Below are 12,200 nucleotides of genomic sequence, written 5' to 3' on the forward strand. Positions count from 1 at the left end.
GACGCCTGGCACAAAGGCCAGAAGAGCCGGAAGGAACGGAGGGAGAATCCGACGAAGGAATCTCTCACACCGGAGGGCCACCACCAACCCGGCCCCCCCCCCCCCCGCAAAAAAAAAAAAAAAATAACAAGGGCAGGGGGAAGCATTTTTCAGCCTACTTCTCATCATCAGACAAAGTATTTTGCATTCAGAAACCATTTCCAGTATCAAATTCAATTTTGTCAAGTGATTAGTTGAGTTTGGTAAAGAATAATTTAAAAACACAAAGCTGGAAATGGCCGGGCTGCTTCTCCGCTGGAGGGAGAGCAGCTGCTCTTCTCAAGTTGCAAGCAAGCCCTCTTCCAGTGACTGTGCACCACAAGGTGGATTAGTGTGTTACATGTCTTTGCAGCTGTTACGGAGCCACATCTGTTGACGCCATGTGTCCCTACCCAGACTGCTGGGGAGGAACAGAGGAGTGGGTGTACTGATACCTTCCCTGCCTATCAGTGTGAACGTCCTTTTATGTACATATGTTTGTAAAGCTCTTTAGCCCCCTTCAAGATGAAAAGCTCTGTATAAATATAAGCTTTCGATTTTAGTACATGTTTGTAATACATGTGGTACAGTCCTAAATATGTATTTAGCTGATAGGCACTGTTCTTGTCTATTGTACAAATATTGACTTTAAAAGTATAAATATGTATTTAACCATCAGACCAGAAAAACACTGAAGCAGTTACTTCTCAGGTAGAGATATTAATATTATATAAACCTATAGATACATATGTTTACATTTGGCAGCATCATTGCAGAGCATTTCTTTCTTAAAAATGACATGATAGCCCCAACAAACTAAGGCAGTGCTTGATAGTCTCCCTTCCAGGTGGGTCTTGATTTTTAATTTTCATGTGTTTATCTCTCTCCTAACTTTATATAAATATCTGTTGTAGCAGGACTGAAACCTGGAGTCAGTTTTTGTAAAGTATGAAAAATCCTTAGGCTGGTGAGCTGCTTTTCCTTAAAAATTTTTTTTATTGTGGAAATGCTCAAATGTACACTAAAGTAAAGATAATACAATACCTGTCACTCAATGAAGAACTATTTGGTAGTCTTAGTTACCTTTTAAACTTGTATTGCATTGATAATTTAATAAACACATTAAGGAAGATTTAGAAAATGGAAAAAAACCACAATCCCATCATTCTAAATAATTATTTCATTTTGCTATGTTCTTTTCTTTCATTTCTCCCCCGCCACCCCAGCATGCCTTTAGATGCAGTATTGTAACACTTACTATGCACTTACTGTGTGCCAGGTACTGTTCTAAGGCTTACCATGGATTTAATCCTTATAATAAACTTAATAGAAATAGGGTCCTATTGCCCTGTTTTACAGATGAGGAAACTGAAACACATAGAGGTCAATAACTTAAAATGGCTAGAAAACTCTGACTCTCTGTTCTGTCAGTCAGGTTCTTTTAGATTTGGATTCTTCAAATCTGTCTTCTGAGTATCTGCCCTTAACCACCACACTGTTTTGCCTCTCATAATTATTATCATATAAAGACAATTTTGTTATACTACCTCTTCAAATATAGTATTATATCATGGGTATTTTTTTTTTTAATGTTTATTTATCTTTGAGACAGAGAGGGAGACAGAGAATTCAAAGCAGGCTCTGTGCTGTTGCCACAAAACCTGACATGGGGCTTGAACTCACGAACTGTGAGATCATGACCTGAGTTGACGTCAGACACTCAATGGCTGAGCCACCCAGGCACCCCACATCATGGGTATTTTAAAATGCTGTCCATAGTCTTCAGAGCTTTTGTTTTGCAAGTCTGTACAGGACACTAATGATGACCTTATTAGCCAGTTTACTTCCCTCCAAAAAAGTTTTCATCATGACATTTATGTTTTTAACGGTTTATCTTAAAATATTTTAGGTTTACAGAAAAGTTACAAAGATAGTAGAAAGAGTTCCTGTATACCTAATGTTAACATCTTACATTATTCCTATTGCTCAAATAATCTTTATGTCTACTGAAAGAGGTGTGTGAAAATAGATCTAACTGAAACCATTGATTTTTCTAATGTTGATGCTTTGTATAACCAAGGTATAATTATCAAAACTTAGAACTAATATTGCTATAATACTTATAAGTAAAATACAGACTTTGTTTTGGATTTCACCAGTTTTTCTACAGATGTCTGTGTTTCTGTTCCAGAATACCACATTGAATTTAAGGATTGATGACATTTATGTTTGTGTTATAACTAATGTTCATCTTTCTGTATTGTTTCTGCTAACTACAATGGCCCTAGTCTAGAACATACTTCCATAATTTCTCTAGTCAAGGAAATAATGTGAACCATATTTTAAAAAATAAACATACTAGGTATAAAACTAGGTATTTAATTTCTCTATACCTTAGTTTTCTCATGGCAATAATAACAGCTGCTTCCGAATTAATACTAATAATTTGAAGACTTTTTATAATTGGAAACATTGAAGCTATATGAGGGTAAGTGATTGGTCCAAGATTATACAGCTAGAAGAAAGCTGAGATTGGACCAACGTAGGCTGACACTCCACAGCTTAACCTCTTAACTACTATCAGTATTTGTCAATATTTAGTATAGTACAGCATGTGATAGATGTTCACTTAATGGGAGCTATTACTCTTGTTATTTTTTAAAAAATAAAAGAGGGGCTCCTGCGTGGCCCAATCAGTTAAGCATCCAACTTTGGCTCAGGTCATGATCTCGAGGTCCATGAGTTGGAGCTCTGTGTCCAGCTCTGTGCTGACAGCTCGGAGCCTAAAGCCTGCTTCAGATTCTGTGTCTCCCTCTCTCTCTGCCCTTCCCCTGTTTATATTCTGTCTCTCTCTCTTTCTCAAAAATAAACAAACATTAAAAAGAAAAAACAACTATATTTAAAAATAGAAGAGTTGAATGATGTTTAAGACTGTTACTCTGTGATCCCTAGAGATAAGTCATGGACAGTGTTCTAAGCCCTTGGTGTTGACTATTTTCCAAGAATCATTTAAAAAATGAAATGACTATGGAACCAGCAAATATTTATTACTCCCATATTACGTGTAGGGATCCTGCTAGACACTGGAGGAGATGATAAAATGGTTTAGGCTGGCAAGCTAGAAACGGTCCTAGGCAATATATGATTAATTATCAAATGAATTCTCTACATGAACGTCTTAGTAGGAGATCAGAGAAGGAAGGGGTCATTTTAGACTAGGTGAAGCTTTACTAAGGAAGTGAAATTTGAATGAATCTTTTTAGAATGGGCAAGATTTGGATAGATTGAGAGGAGAGAAAGGGGCAAATTTTGTATGTTGAAGATAATATAATAGGTTACTGTTTCAAATAGTTTATTCATCAAACCCATAGGGAGTATTAATTTTGTATGTGGGGACATTGAAGCTCAATAAAGTTATTTTTCTAAGGTCACACAATTGCTAAGTGTTAGGGCCTGGATATGGATCCAAGTTAGTTTAACTCCAAAGCCCATCTTTTTCATTATGTTCCCTATTGTTGAATTAGCAATAAAATATAAATTTCAGGGGTGTGCCTGGGTGGCTCATCCAGCTCTTGATTTCAGCTCAGTTCATGATCTCTCAGTTTGTGAGATCGAACCCTGCTGTTAGCACAGAGCCTGCTTGGGATTCATTCTTTCTCTCCCTTTCTCTCTCTCTCTCCCTCTCTCCCCATTTCTCTCTCTCTCTCCTCTCTCTCCTCTCTCTCTCTCCCCCCCCTCCCTCACATGCCCCTCCCCAATGCATGCATGTATGAACATGCTTTCTCTCCCAAAGATAAATAAAATTTTTAAAAAATCTAAATTTCTGTATGAGTTGAGCAATAGATGCTTTCTTGGATGTTTATCCATTATGCTTACTCAAAACTTAACCTCCTCTACTAGGGAATCTCACTATATGAAAACTGGGATAGTGCTCTCCATTCTGTGTTGGTACTTTTTAAAGGGGGAGGGAGGTGGTCGATGAGGAACACACTTTGGAAAGACATTGATAAAGAGTAGTGTGTTCTTGGTCCTGCTGTGTTGACACCTAATTAGAAGTCAATATTGCAAGTATAATGACCTAGCCAATTGCTGAACTGACTGCCCAAGTGACACAGAGTCCCCAGGTAATAACAAAAGATAAGAGTATTATTTGCCTGCCCAGTACCACACAGACACAATGTTTGCATTAGCATGCAAATGCTGAAGTAGATTCTTCAAGGCTTGTTTCTAAGTTACTTCTAGCCTAGGTGGCTAAGGTTAATATATCATAAAATTTGGTGTAAAACCAGTCTTCCTAACTACAAATGCATTTAGAGGAAATAGCTTTTCCTTCATGAAAAACAAAAGAGATGTTAGGTTAGAGGGCCACATGAGAAGGCAGGTAAAATATTTCTCCCCACACAAGCATTATATTAGCCAGCTTCTTAAAAACCGTGTCCAAAGTTATCCTGATACTTGCAGTTTCTCCATGCTATATTTTGGATGATCTGTTTCTCCTTCCTTTTTTGTGTCTATAATGAGCAGATAGAATAATACCTTATCTCCGAAGGTGATTGGATTTTCTTTTCTGTGTATTATACCCATTTTGATTTGTATTTGGCCAATGGTATGATATATTAAATAGCTTATATTTATCTGTAGGTGTTTCATATATATATTTCTTAATGCTGAGAATCACAAATAGCTGTGTGGAAAGCTTCAACCAGCCTGATTACAGTGGATGTGCAATTGGATTGAGGAATGTGTACTCAGAGCTTATGATCACTGGCCCGGTTGAGTCTGGGTGATGCATGTGGCTTTCCAGGGATGCTGCTATTTACATCTGTTAATGGTCCTTCTTGATGGCCGGCTCCCCAATGAGGTGATATGCAGCAGCCTGGGGATGAGGGACCAAGGCTGCAGATGTGGCTGGGCTCCATTAGGCAGGACCAGGAATGCTCATCTGGTAGGCTTTGNATAGGGGGAAAAAAGAATGGAAAGCATTACTTATCCGGGTATAGGGAAACAGACAGGCAGGCATGAAAAACTGCAGCTGTAACTGGCGTATGAGTGAATGGAAAAGAAATGGAACTAGCAAATAAACAAGTAGAAGGATTGACTAGATCTCATATAGAAGGGGATTAAAAGAAGAGAGGGCTGTGAGGATTTGGGAAGAGACATGTCACCCCTGCCTTTTAAGTCAATATCATTTATTTGTGTAGCTGGTCAAATGCTACTGAACAGAGAGTAGAAATTTACATATTTCTTCATGCTTTGGTTTCCTGGTACTGGGAGAAAGTGGCAAGAGATGCTCAGAGCAAGAATGCAATGTTGAGCTATAGTGAATTCTTGCAGAAATGGAGGATACCTGAAGCTAGCCAGTAAAGAATGTTGCTGGTATTCCTATCAAATGCTGGAGAACAGTAAAAGGACCAAGGATCACAGAAGTTGTATAGTCTGTGAAAGATGATTCTCTTTCTCCTCTTCTCTCCTGTGTAAGAAGTTTCTCAGAAAGAATCTCACTGAAGATGGAACTAGTGTCTTAGTAGTTAGAATAGTAAGTTAGGGAGTTCTGGATTTAATTCCCTGTAGCATGGCGTTCTTCCACATGTATCTTGAGGGTATTAGACTTTGGCTTTTCATCTTTTCTAAGCAGGTTGGAAGAAGGAATTGAAACAACTGTGAAATACATAGCAAGCCAGCTGTTCTCACCATAACCTAAAAAAATATGCTAGAATTAGAATGTTTGTTCTAGTTTCCCAGAGGAAACTTGGCTCTTTAGCAGTGCATATCTTCACGTGAAGGCTGTGTCTAGGTATAGTCTGATACCTTCAGGGAACCTGAAAAAAAAAATTGAGCATGTAAGAAGCTTCTATTTATTTTTTTGTTTGTGCTTTTGCAGATTGGCATGGTAGCTTGGAAAATGACCCTTAAAAGTCCTGAATATCCAGAAGGCCGAGATATCATTGTTATTGGCAATGACATCACATACCGAATTGGGTCCTTTGGGCCCCAAGAAGATTTGCTGTTTCTCAGAGCTTCTGAGTTTGCCAGGGCAGAGGGCATCCCACGCATCTTTGTAGCAGCCAACAGCGGAGCACGAATTGGACTGGCAGAGGAAATTCGTCATATGTTTCATGTGGCCTGGGTAGACCCTGAGGATCCTTACAAGGTACAGACTAAGAAAAGATAAAACTTCAAGACAGTATATCATTCTGTGTGTGTGTGTGTGTGTGTGTGTGTGTGTGTGTGTGTGTGTGTCTATCTACACATGTAAAGAGGTAGGGGGAAAGGTAGAGGTTTAAGTTCAAAAGTCCACACTCAAAGTGAGCTATAACCATATTGGAGACAAATTCTCTCAATATATTCACCGGCTTTTTTCTCCAGCTTGTTTCTTGAGTTGAACATCAGAGAAGATAGATATGCATTCATCATGAGACATGTTAAGCCAGAAATACCTATCTTTAAACTATTCCACTGTGGCTTCCATGACTTAATGATCATTTACTAAAGCCCTTGTATCCTCAGCTTCTTCTCTACTTGAAATCTGCCTGTCCTCTAAAGGCTGCTTCCCCTAGCCCTCTTAATGAGTGACTGATCTCTCTCTTTCTCGTGTACCACTGAACCTAGAGGGAGAAGAGTGTGTTCCTAATGCCTTATTGTTACTTTCAGGCCCTTTTCCCTCCTTTCTCTCTGAAAACCCCCATTTTTATTTTTAGTGTTTATTTATTTATTTTGACAGAAAGAGTGCAAGGGAATGAGAAAGAATCCCAAGTAGGCTCTGTGCTATCAGCGCAGAGCCTGACATGGAGCTCAGTCTCACGAACCATGAGATCATGACATAAGCTGAAATCAGGAGTCAGATACTTAACCAACTGAGCCACTGAAAACCCCCATCTTTGAATTTAATGTCATGAAATTGTGTCAAACCACCACTTATTATAGTGGTCCCCAACTCTGGTCATCCCTCATTCTTTGCATCTTTTAGTTGCTGGTACATTGTCACTCTCTCCAGTACAACTAGCCCTGTTATAATTCTTGGTAACTTCTGTATCCATATAGATGATCCATTCTGTAATCCTGCCTCATAGATCCTGACTTCCTATCTTCTACCCTAGCTCAGCCTCTTCTTCCCTATAATCTTAATTACAACCATCCCTTTCTTTGCCACCCCTCCATCCTATCTTTCCAGCTCATTTTCTGTAGTATACCAACTCCAACAGTCCTTTGAACCCTCCAGAATCTCCATCTGTTGATCCTACAACCTTTCTTCTGTCCTTCACTCCTTCTTTACATCTTTATTTCATTCCTGTCTGCTTACATTCCAAGTTCAGTCATAGGTTAATCATTATAATAATATTATAATAACCACCTTTTCTACACCCTCAACTTTTTTGCCTCTTTCCTCATCCTCATCCTGCTTACTCTGTCTCTTCTAAAAAAAAAAAACAACTTTACGTAAATTCAGTATTCTCCATGTACTCACATACATGAACCTGCATAGCTGAACACTGATGGAGAAATATACCCACTGCTATTGACTGAGCTTACTTTCAATTCAAGTTTACAAATCTCCTGATGGACAGTTTCACATATTCCCTTCTCTCTTTAAAACTCCAAAGCATTCTTGCTCCATCCTCCCTCTTAGCTGATAACCTTGCTCCCCAGCTCACTGAGCAAATGGAAGCAATGAGAAGAGAGCATCCACAAGCTCCCACATATCTGCATCTGTGCCTTTATTCTCTGCCATCTCCTCTGTACTCTGGATGGACAGTCCCTGCCCCTGTCCCAAGCCAGTCAGTCCTCCTGGACACTTACCCTTTCCATCTTAAATCATCACTTTTTCCCTCTACCGAATCTACCCCTTTAGCTTACAAATATTTACCCCCCAATCACTACCGTTATTGACAGCAAAGCTTCTTAAGATCATTGTCTCTTCTTGCTGTCTCCAGATGCTCTCCTCTCATTTCTCCGGAACCCGCCTCAGGTAGGCTTACACCCTCACAGTAGCTGCTTTTGTCAGGGTCACCATGGATTCCATACTGTTAAATTCTGTCATGAATCTTAGTCTTCATTTGAGTTACTTGATGCCCTAGCAACATTTGACACAGTTGGTCACTCCTTTATCCTTGAAATACTTTGTCCTCTTGGTTTCTAGGGCCCATAGTTTCCTTTTGGCTTCCTAACTGCTCCTTCTCAGTTTTCTTTGCTAAGACATCTTTTCAATGTAAGAGTGTTTCAGAGGATAATAGAAATATTCTAATATTTTTATTGTGGCGGTGATTATATGAGTGTATACATTTGTCAGAACTCACCAAACTACAGTACTTAAAGTCAAGGGATTTTATTGCATGTAAATTATACTTAGACAAAATTCCTATTAAAAGTGTATGGAAATTGTTTGTGACTGCTCACAGGTACAGTGTTTCTTTTTGGGGTGATGGAAATGGCCAGGAATCAGAGAGTGGTGATAAGTGTACAACATCAGGATATATTAAAAACTCTTTAAAATGACCAGTTTTGGGGTACCTGGCTGGCTCAGTTGGGGAAGCATGCATCTCTTGATCTCAGGATTGTGAGTTCAAGCCCTATGTTGGGTTGTAGAGATTACTAAAAAACAAACAAAACAAAAACAACAATGGCCAGTATTATGTGAATTTTAACCCAAGGCCCTACATAGATTGGCTTTCCAATATTGCCCTTTCCTCATTTCTTTCAGACAGTCTCACTCCACCCTGGCTCCACCGGCCTCTTTAACTCTTTCTGAGGCACACTCATATCCCCCTACTTCTGCACCTGCAATTCCTTCTGCTTAGAATACTTCCTCTCCCAGCCCCCCATATCCTGATGTCTCATTTCCTCCACTCTTCAGTGAAGCGACTTTCAATGAAGACTTCCCTGGGCTTTTCTTTCTACAAGTTCACCTGTCACAACGCTCTGTCTCCCTTCTCGACTCTGTTTTTTTTCACTTAAACATTATTCTCATTAACATTGTATGTTTTATTTATTTGTATTTTTTCTGTCTCTCTCACTAGAGCATAAGTTCCATAAGGCCAGGGAATTTTGTCTGTTTTGTTCATTCCTGTTTTACTTGTGCCTAGAACAGTACCTTACACATAAGAGGCACTCAATAAAACATGCCAACTGACATACTTCAGGACCCTCAGCACTACAAGGTTCTTGTCATAAGTCATACAAATTCAGTGGCAGATTCATGTCTTTTCCATGTTGTGCTCATTGTGGGACAAATTCATTGAATTAAATGGTAGGCATAATTTGTCACAGTATTTAAAACATCTTCCTCTGTTTACCCTTTTTGTTTTTGGCTGAGTGACTAATTCACTTAAGTTAAACACATATAACTATTTTGTTGAGGGTGTGTATGTATTTGTAAAAATAATTACGAAAACTTAGTATAAATTTTTAAATGTAAGTGGGAATTACAAGTTGTTTATTTAAAAATGCAGAAGGCAGGGGCACCTGAGTGGCTCAGTCGGTTAAGTATACAACTTTGGCTCAGGTCATGATCTCACGATTCTTAAGTTTAAGCCCCGCGTTGAGCTCTGTGCTGACAGCTCAGAGCCTGGAGCCTGCCTTGGATTCTATGTATGTGTGTATGTGTGTCTCTCTCAAAAATAAATAAATATTAAAAATCTTTTAATAAAAAAAAAATAAAAATGCAAAAGGCATGAATTCAGTATTCATTGATGATTATCACTGCATAGACTTCTGGTTTTAATATTGCCTTCCCATTTTTGTTATCCTCTCAATTATCTCTTACCCATTTACTTTCTTTTTTTAAATTTGTTTATTTGTTTTTTGAGAGTATGCACACACGCAGGTGAGTAAAGGAGGGACAGAAAGAGAGGGAGAGACAGAGAATCCCAAGCAGGCTCCTCATTGTCAGCACAGAGCCCAATCTAAGGTTTCATCTCATGAACTGTGACATCATAACCCAAGCTGAAATCTAGAGTGCTGGACACTCAACTGACTGAACACCCAGGCAACCCCATCATATTTGAAAAAGTAAAGAATGGTAATTCACATTACTAAAGAAATGCACACATTTCTTTAATTTTTTGTTGGTATCATTAATAGAGGTGTCACAAAAGATCAAAAATGACTGGAATATATTCACAGTGGTAGCTACAAGATATCTTATTTCAAGGACAGTCAGTACTAGAGAAATAGGCACTTCCATCTTTAAAGGAGAACTGTCTACGCTAGTATTCTATTAGACGATAACTCTAAGAAGTGATGTGGCAATTTAAAGCTCATTTTGGAACAAAGTGTTTATGCATGCTTTGCTATGTCTTCTGGGTATGTGATGATGGCAAGTAATGAGTTAAAAACTATTTGTGCTTCACAGGGATACAAATACTTATATCTGACCCCTCAGGATTATAAGAGAGTCAGTGCTCTCAACTCTGTCCATTGTGAACATGTAGAGGATGAAGGAGAATCCAGGTAGGTGATTATGTATCAAAATAATTTAGCCATGGATTAAAGAAAGGTGAATATGATCATTTCTTTCTCACTGCCCTGCTGATCATGACCTTGAAAGAGCAATGAAGATTGCTTATTACATAATCTGGAGGTCTTAGGTTTCTATCATAGCTCTAACACTAATTAATTAAAGACCTTATTTACTGATTAAGGTTTTTAAATTATGTTTGTAATATTTACTCATTTAGAAAAGTTGGAACATCTAAACAATTATGAAGAAATAAAAATCAGCTACAAACCTACCAAGAGAGAACATGATTAATGTGTATTATATTCTTGCTGTCTTTTCTGTATATATACAACTTTTTTCTACATAATCAGAATCACAATAGAAAAACCTCTTTTGTAATTTGCACTTTTCACTAAAAATTATTTTGGGGGAAATTTTGTATATTCTTAAAATATTATTTGAGAATATGTTTAATGGCTTGATAATATTTTATTATGATAAAATTTTATTTAATTTTATCTTTTTTGAACATTCAGACAGCTCCAACTTTTTACTACTATATTCCTGGGCTGAGTGTTCTTTTAAATAAACTTTTAGGAATATCTTTTATTATTCCCTTTGGGCTAGTTTCTAAAAAGTGGAATTAATTACTGGTCAAAAAGTATGTCCATTTTAAAGATATTTTTGATAATTAAAGATCGCCTTCCCAAGACCCATACTCCACTAGCAGATATCATACTGCATTCTTCCCCTTTAATTTTTCTCCCCCCTTGCCAATATTGATTGTTGTCAATTAATAGGATACAAACAGCAGTTATTTTAACTGATACTTTTGAATACTAGTGAGGTTCACCATTTCTACAATCTGTCTGCAAGTACTTTCAGAATGTTAATCAACTACTACAGTATCAATTATTGAGTAATTCATACTTTTCTCACTTTTCTAATAATCTTAATTCAATTACTAGGTTTTGTATCTGTTTTTTTGTGCTGTCTATTCTTGGGCTAATGCCACATTATTTTAACTGTTTTAATGCAGCAGATTTCCTCCCTCCTTACTTTTTCCCCATGTTTTATTAGCTGTTTTTGTCATTTTATATTTGTCTCATTGTTTTTAATTACCAGAAACTTTCCATAATGACTTTGATTCAAGTTACATTAAGTTTATAAATAAATTTAGGAAATCTAAGATGTTCATGATTATTAACTCTTCCCAAGAAAAAACTTAGCATGTTTTTCCATTTTTTTCAAGTGTATCTTTAAAAATCTTGTGGTTTTCTTCATATAGGTTATGTTGGAAGTTCTCAGTCCGTCTTGGTTCATAAGACCCTTGCTGTCTCAGTAATTTTTTCACTACAGCTTTGAGCTTAAAGCTAAGTAGTCAGACCCAGAGAACTTAATAAGTATTTATACTCTAACAAATTAATAACTATTTGAAAATATACACATAAATTGGAAGTTTTATCACTTTTAAATAATTACAGTTACTAACAGATGGGACATTTGCACCTATAGGAACTCTCAAAACTTGGATTTAGGTTGAATATAGCCACTCTTGTTTCTTGTTCTGCATTGATTTTTGCGTAGGACTTGGGATTTTTTTTGTTGTTGTTTTTTCACAGAAACTATGAAAACCCAGCTTTGCAAAGATAAGACATTGTAAAAAGGAATGTAGCATTATCTAATGTTTAATTATGAACCACCTAATGCTAGTAACATGGGATCCAACAGATACTACATATCATAG

The 12,200-nt window shown here is 37.4% G+C and overlaps 1 protein-coding gene across 6 annotated transcripts in view; it reads left to right on the plus strand.

Annotated features, from left to right (window-relative positions):
- ACACA (acetyl-CoA carboxylase alpha) overlaps positions 1-12,200 on the plus strand; it is a 270,686-nt gene that overhangs the window by 190,747 nt on the left and 67,739 nt on the right. For all 6 annotated transcript variants that reach the window (XM_077745585.1, XM_077745584.1, XM_077745589.1 and 3 more), the window contains 2 exons: positions 5,900-6,169; positions 10,367-10,464. In XM_077745585.1, coding sequence (XP_077601711.1) covers positions 5,900-6,169; positions 10,367-10,464 — 368 coding nt within the window. The remainder of the gene's footprint in view (positions 1-5,899; positions 6,170-10,366; positions 10,465-12,200) is intronic.

Source organism: Crocuta crocuta, unplaced genomic scaffold (genome assembly GCF_008692635.1).
Source record: "Crocuta crocuta isolate KB4526 unplaced genomic scaffold, BGI_CrCroc_1.0 scaffold333, whole genome shotgun sequence".
Lineage (NCBI taxonomy): Eukaryota > Metazoa > Chordata > Mammalia > Carnivora > Hyaenidae > Crocuta > Crocuta crocuta.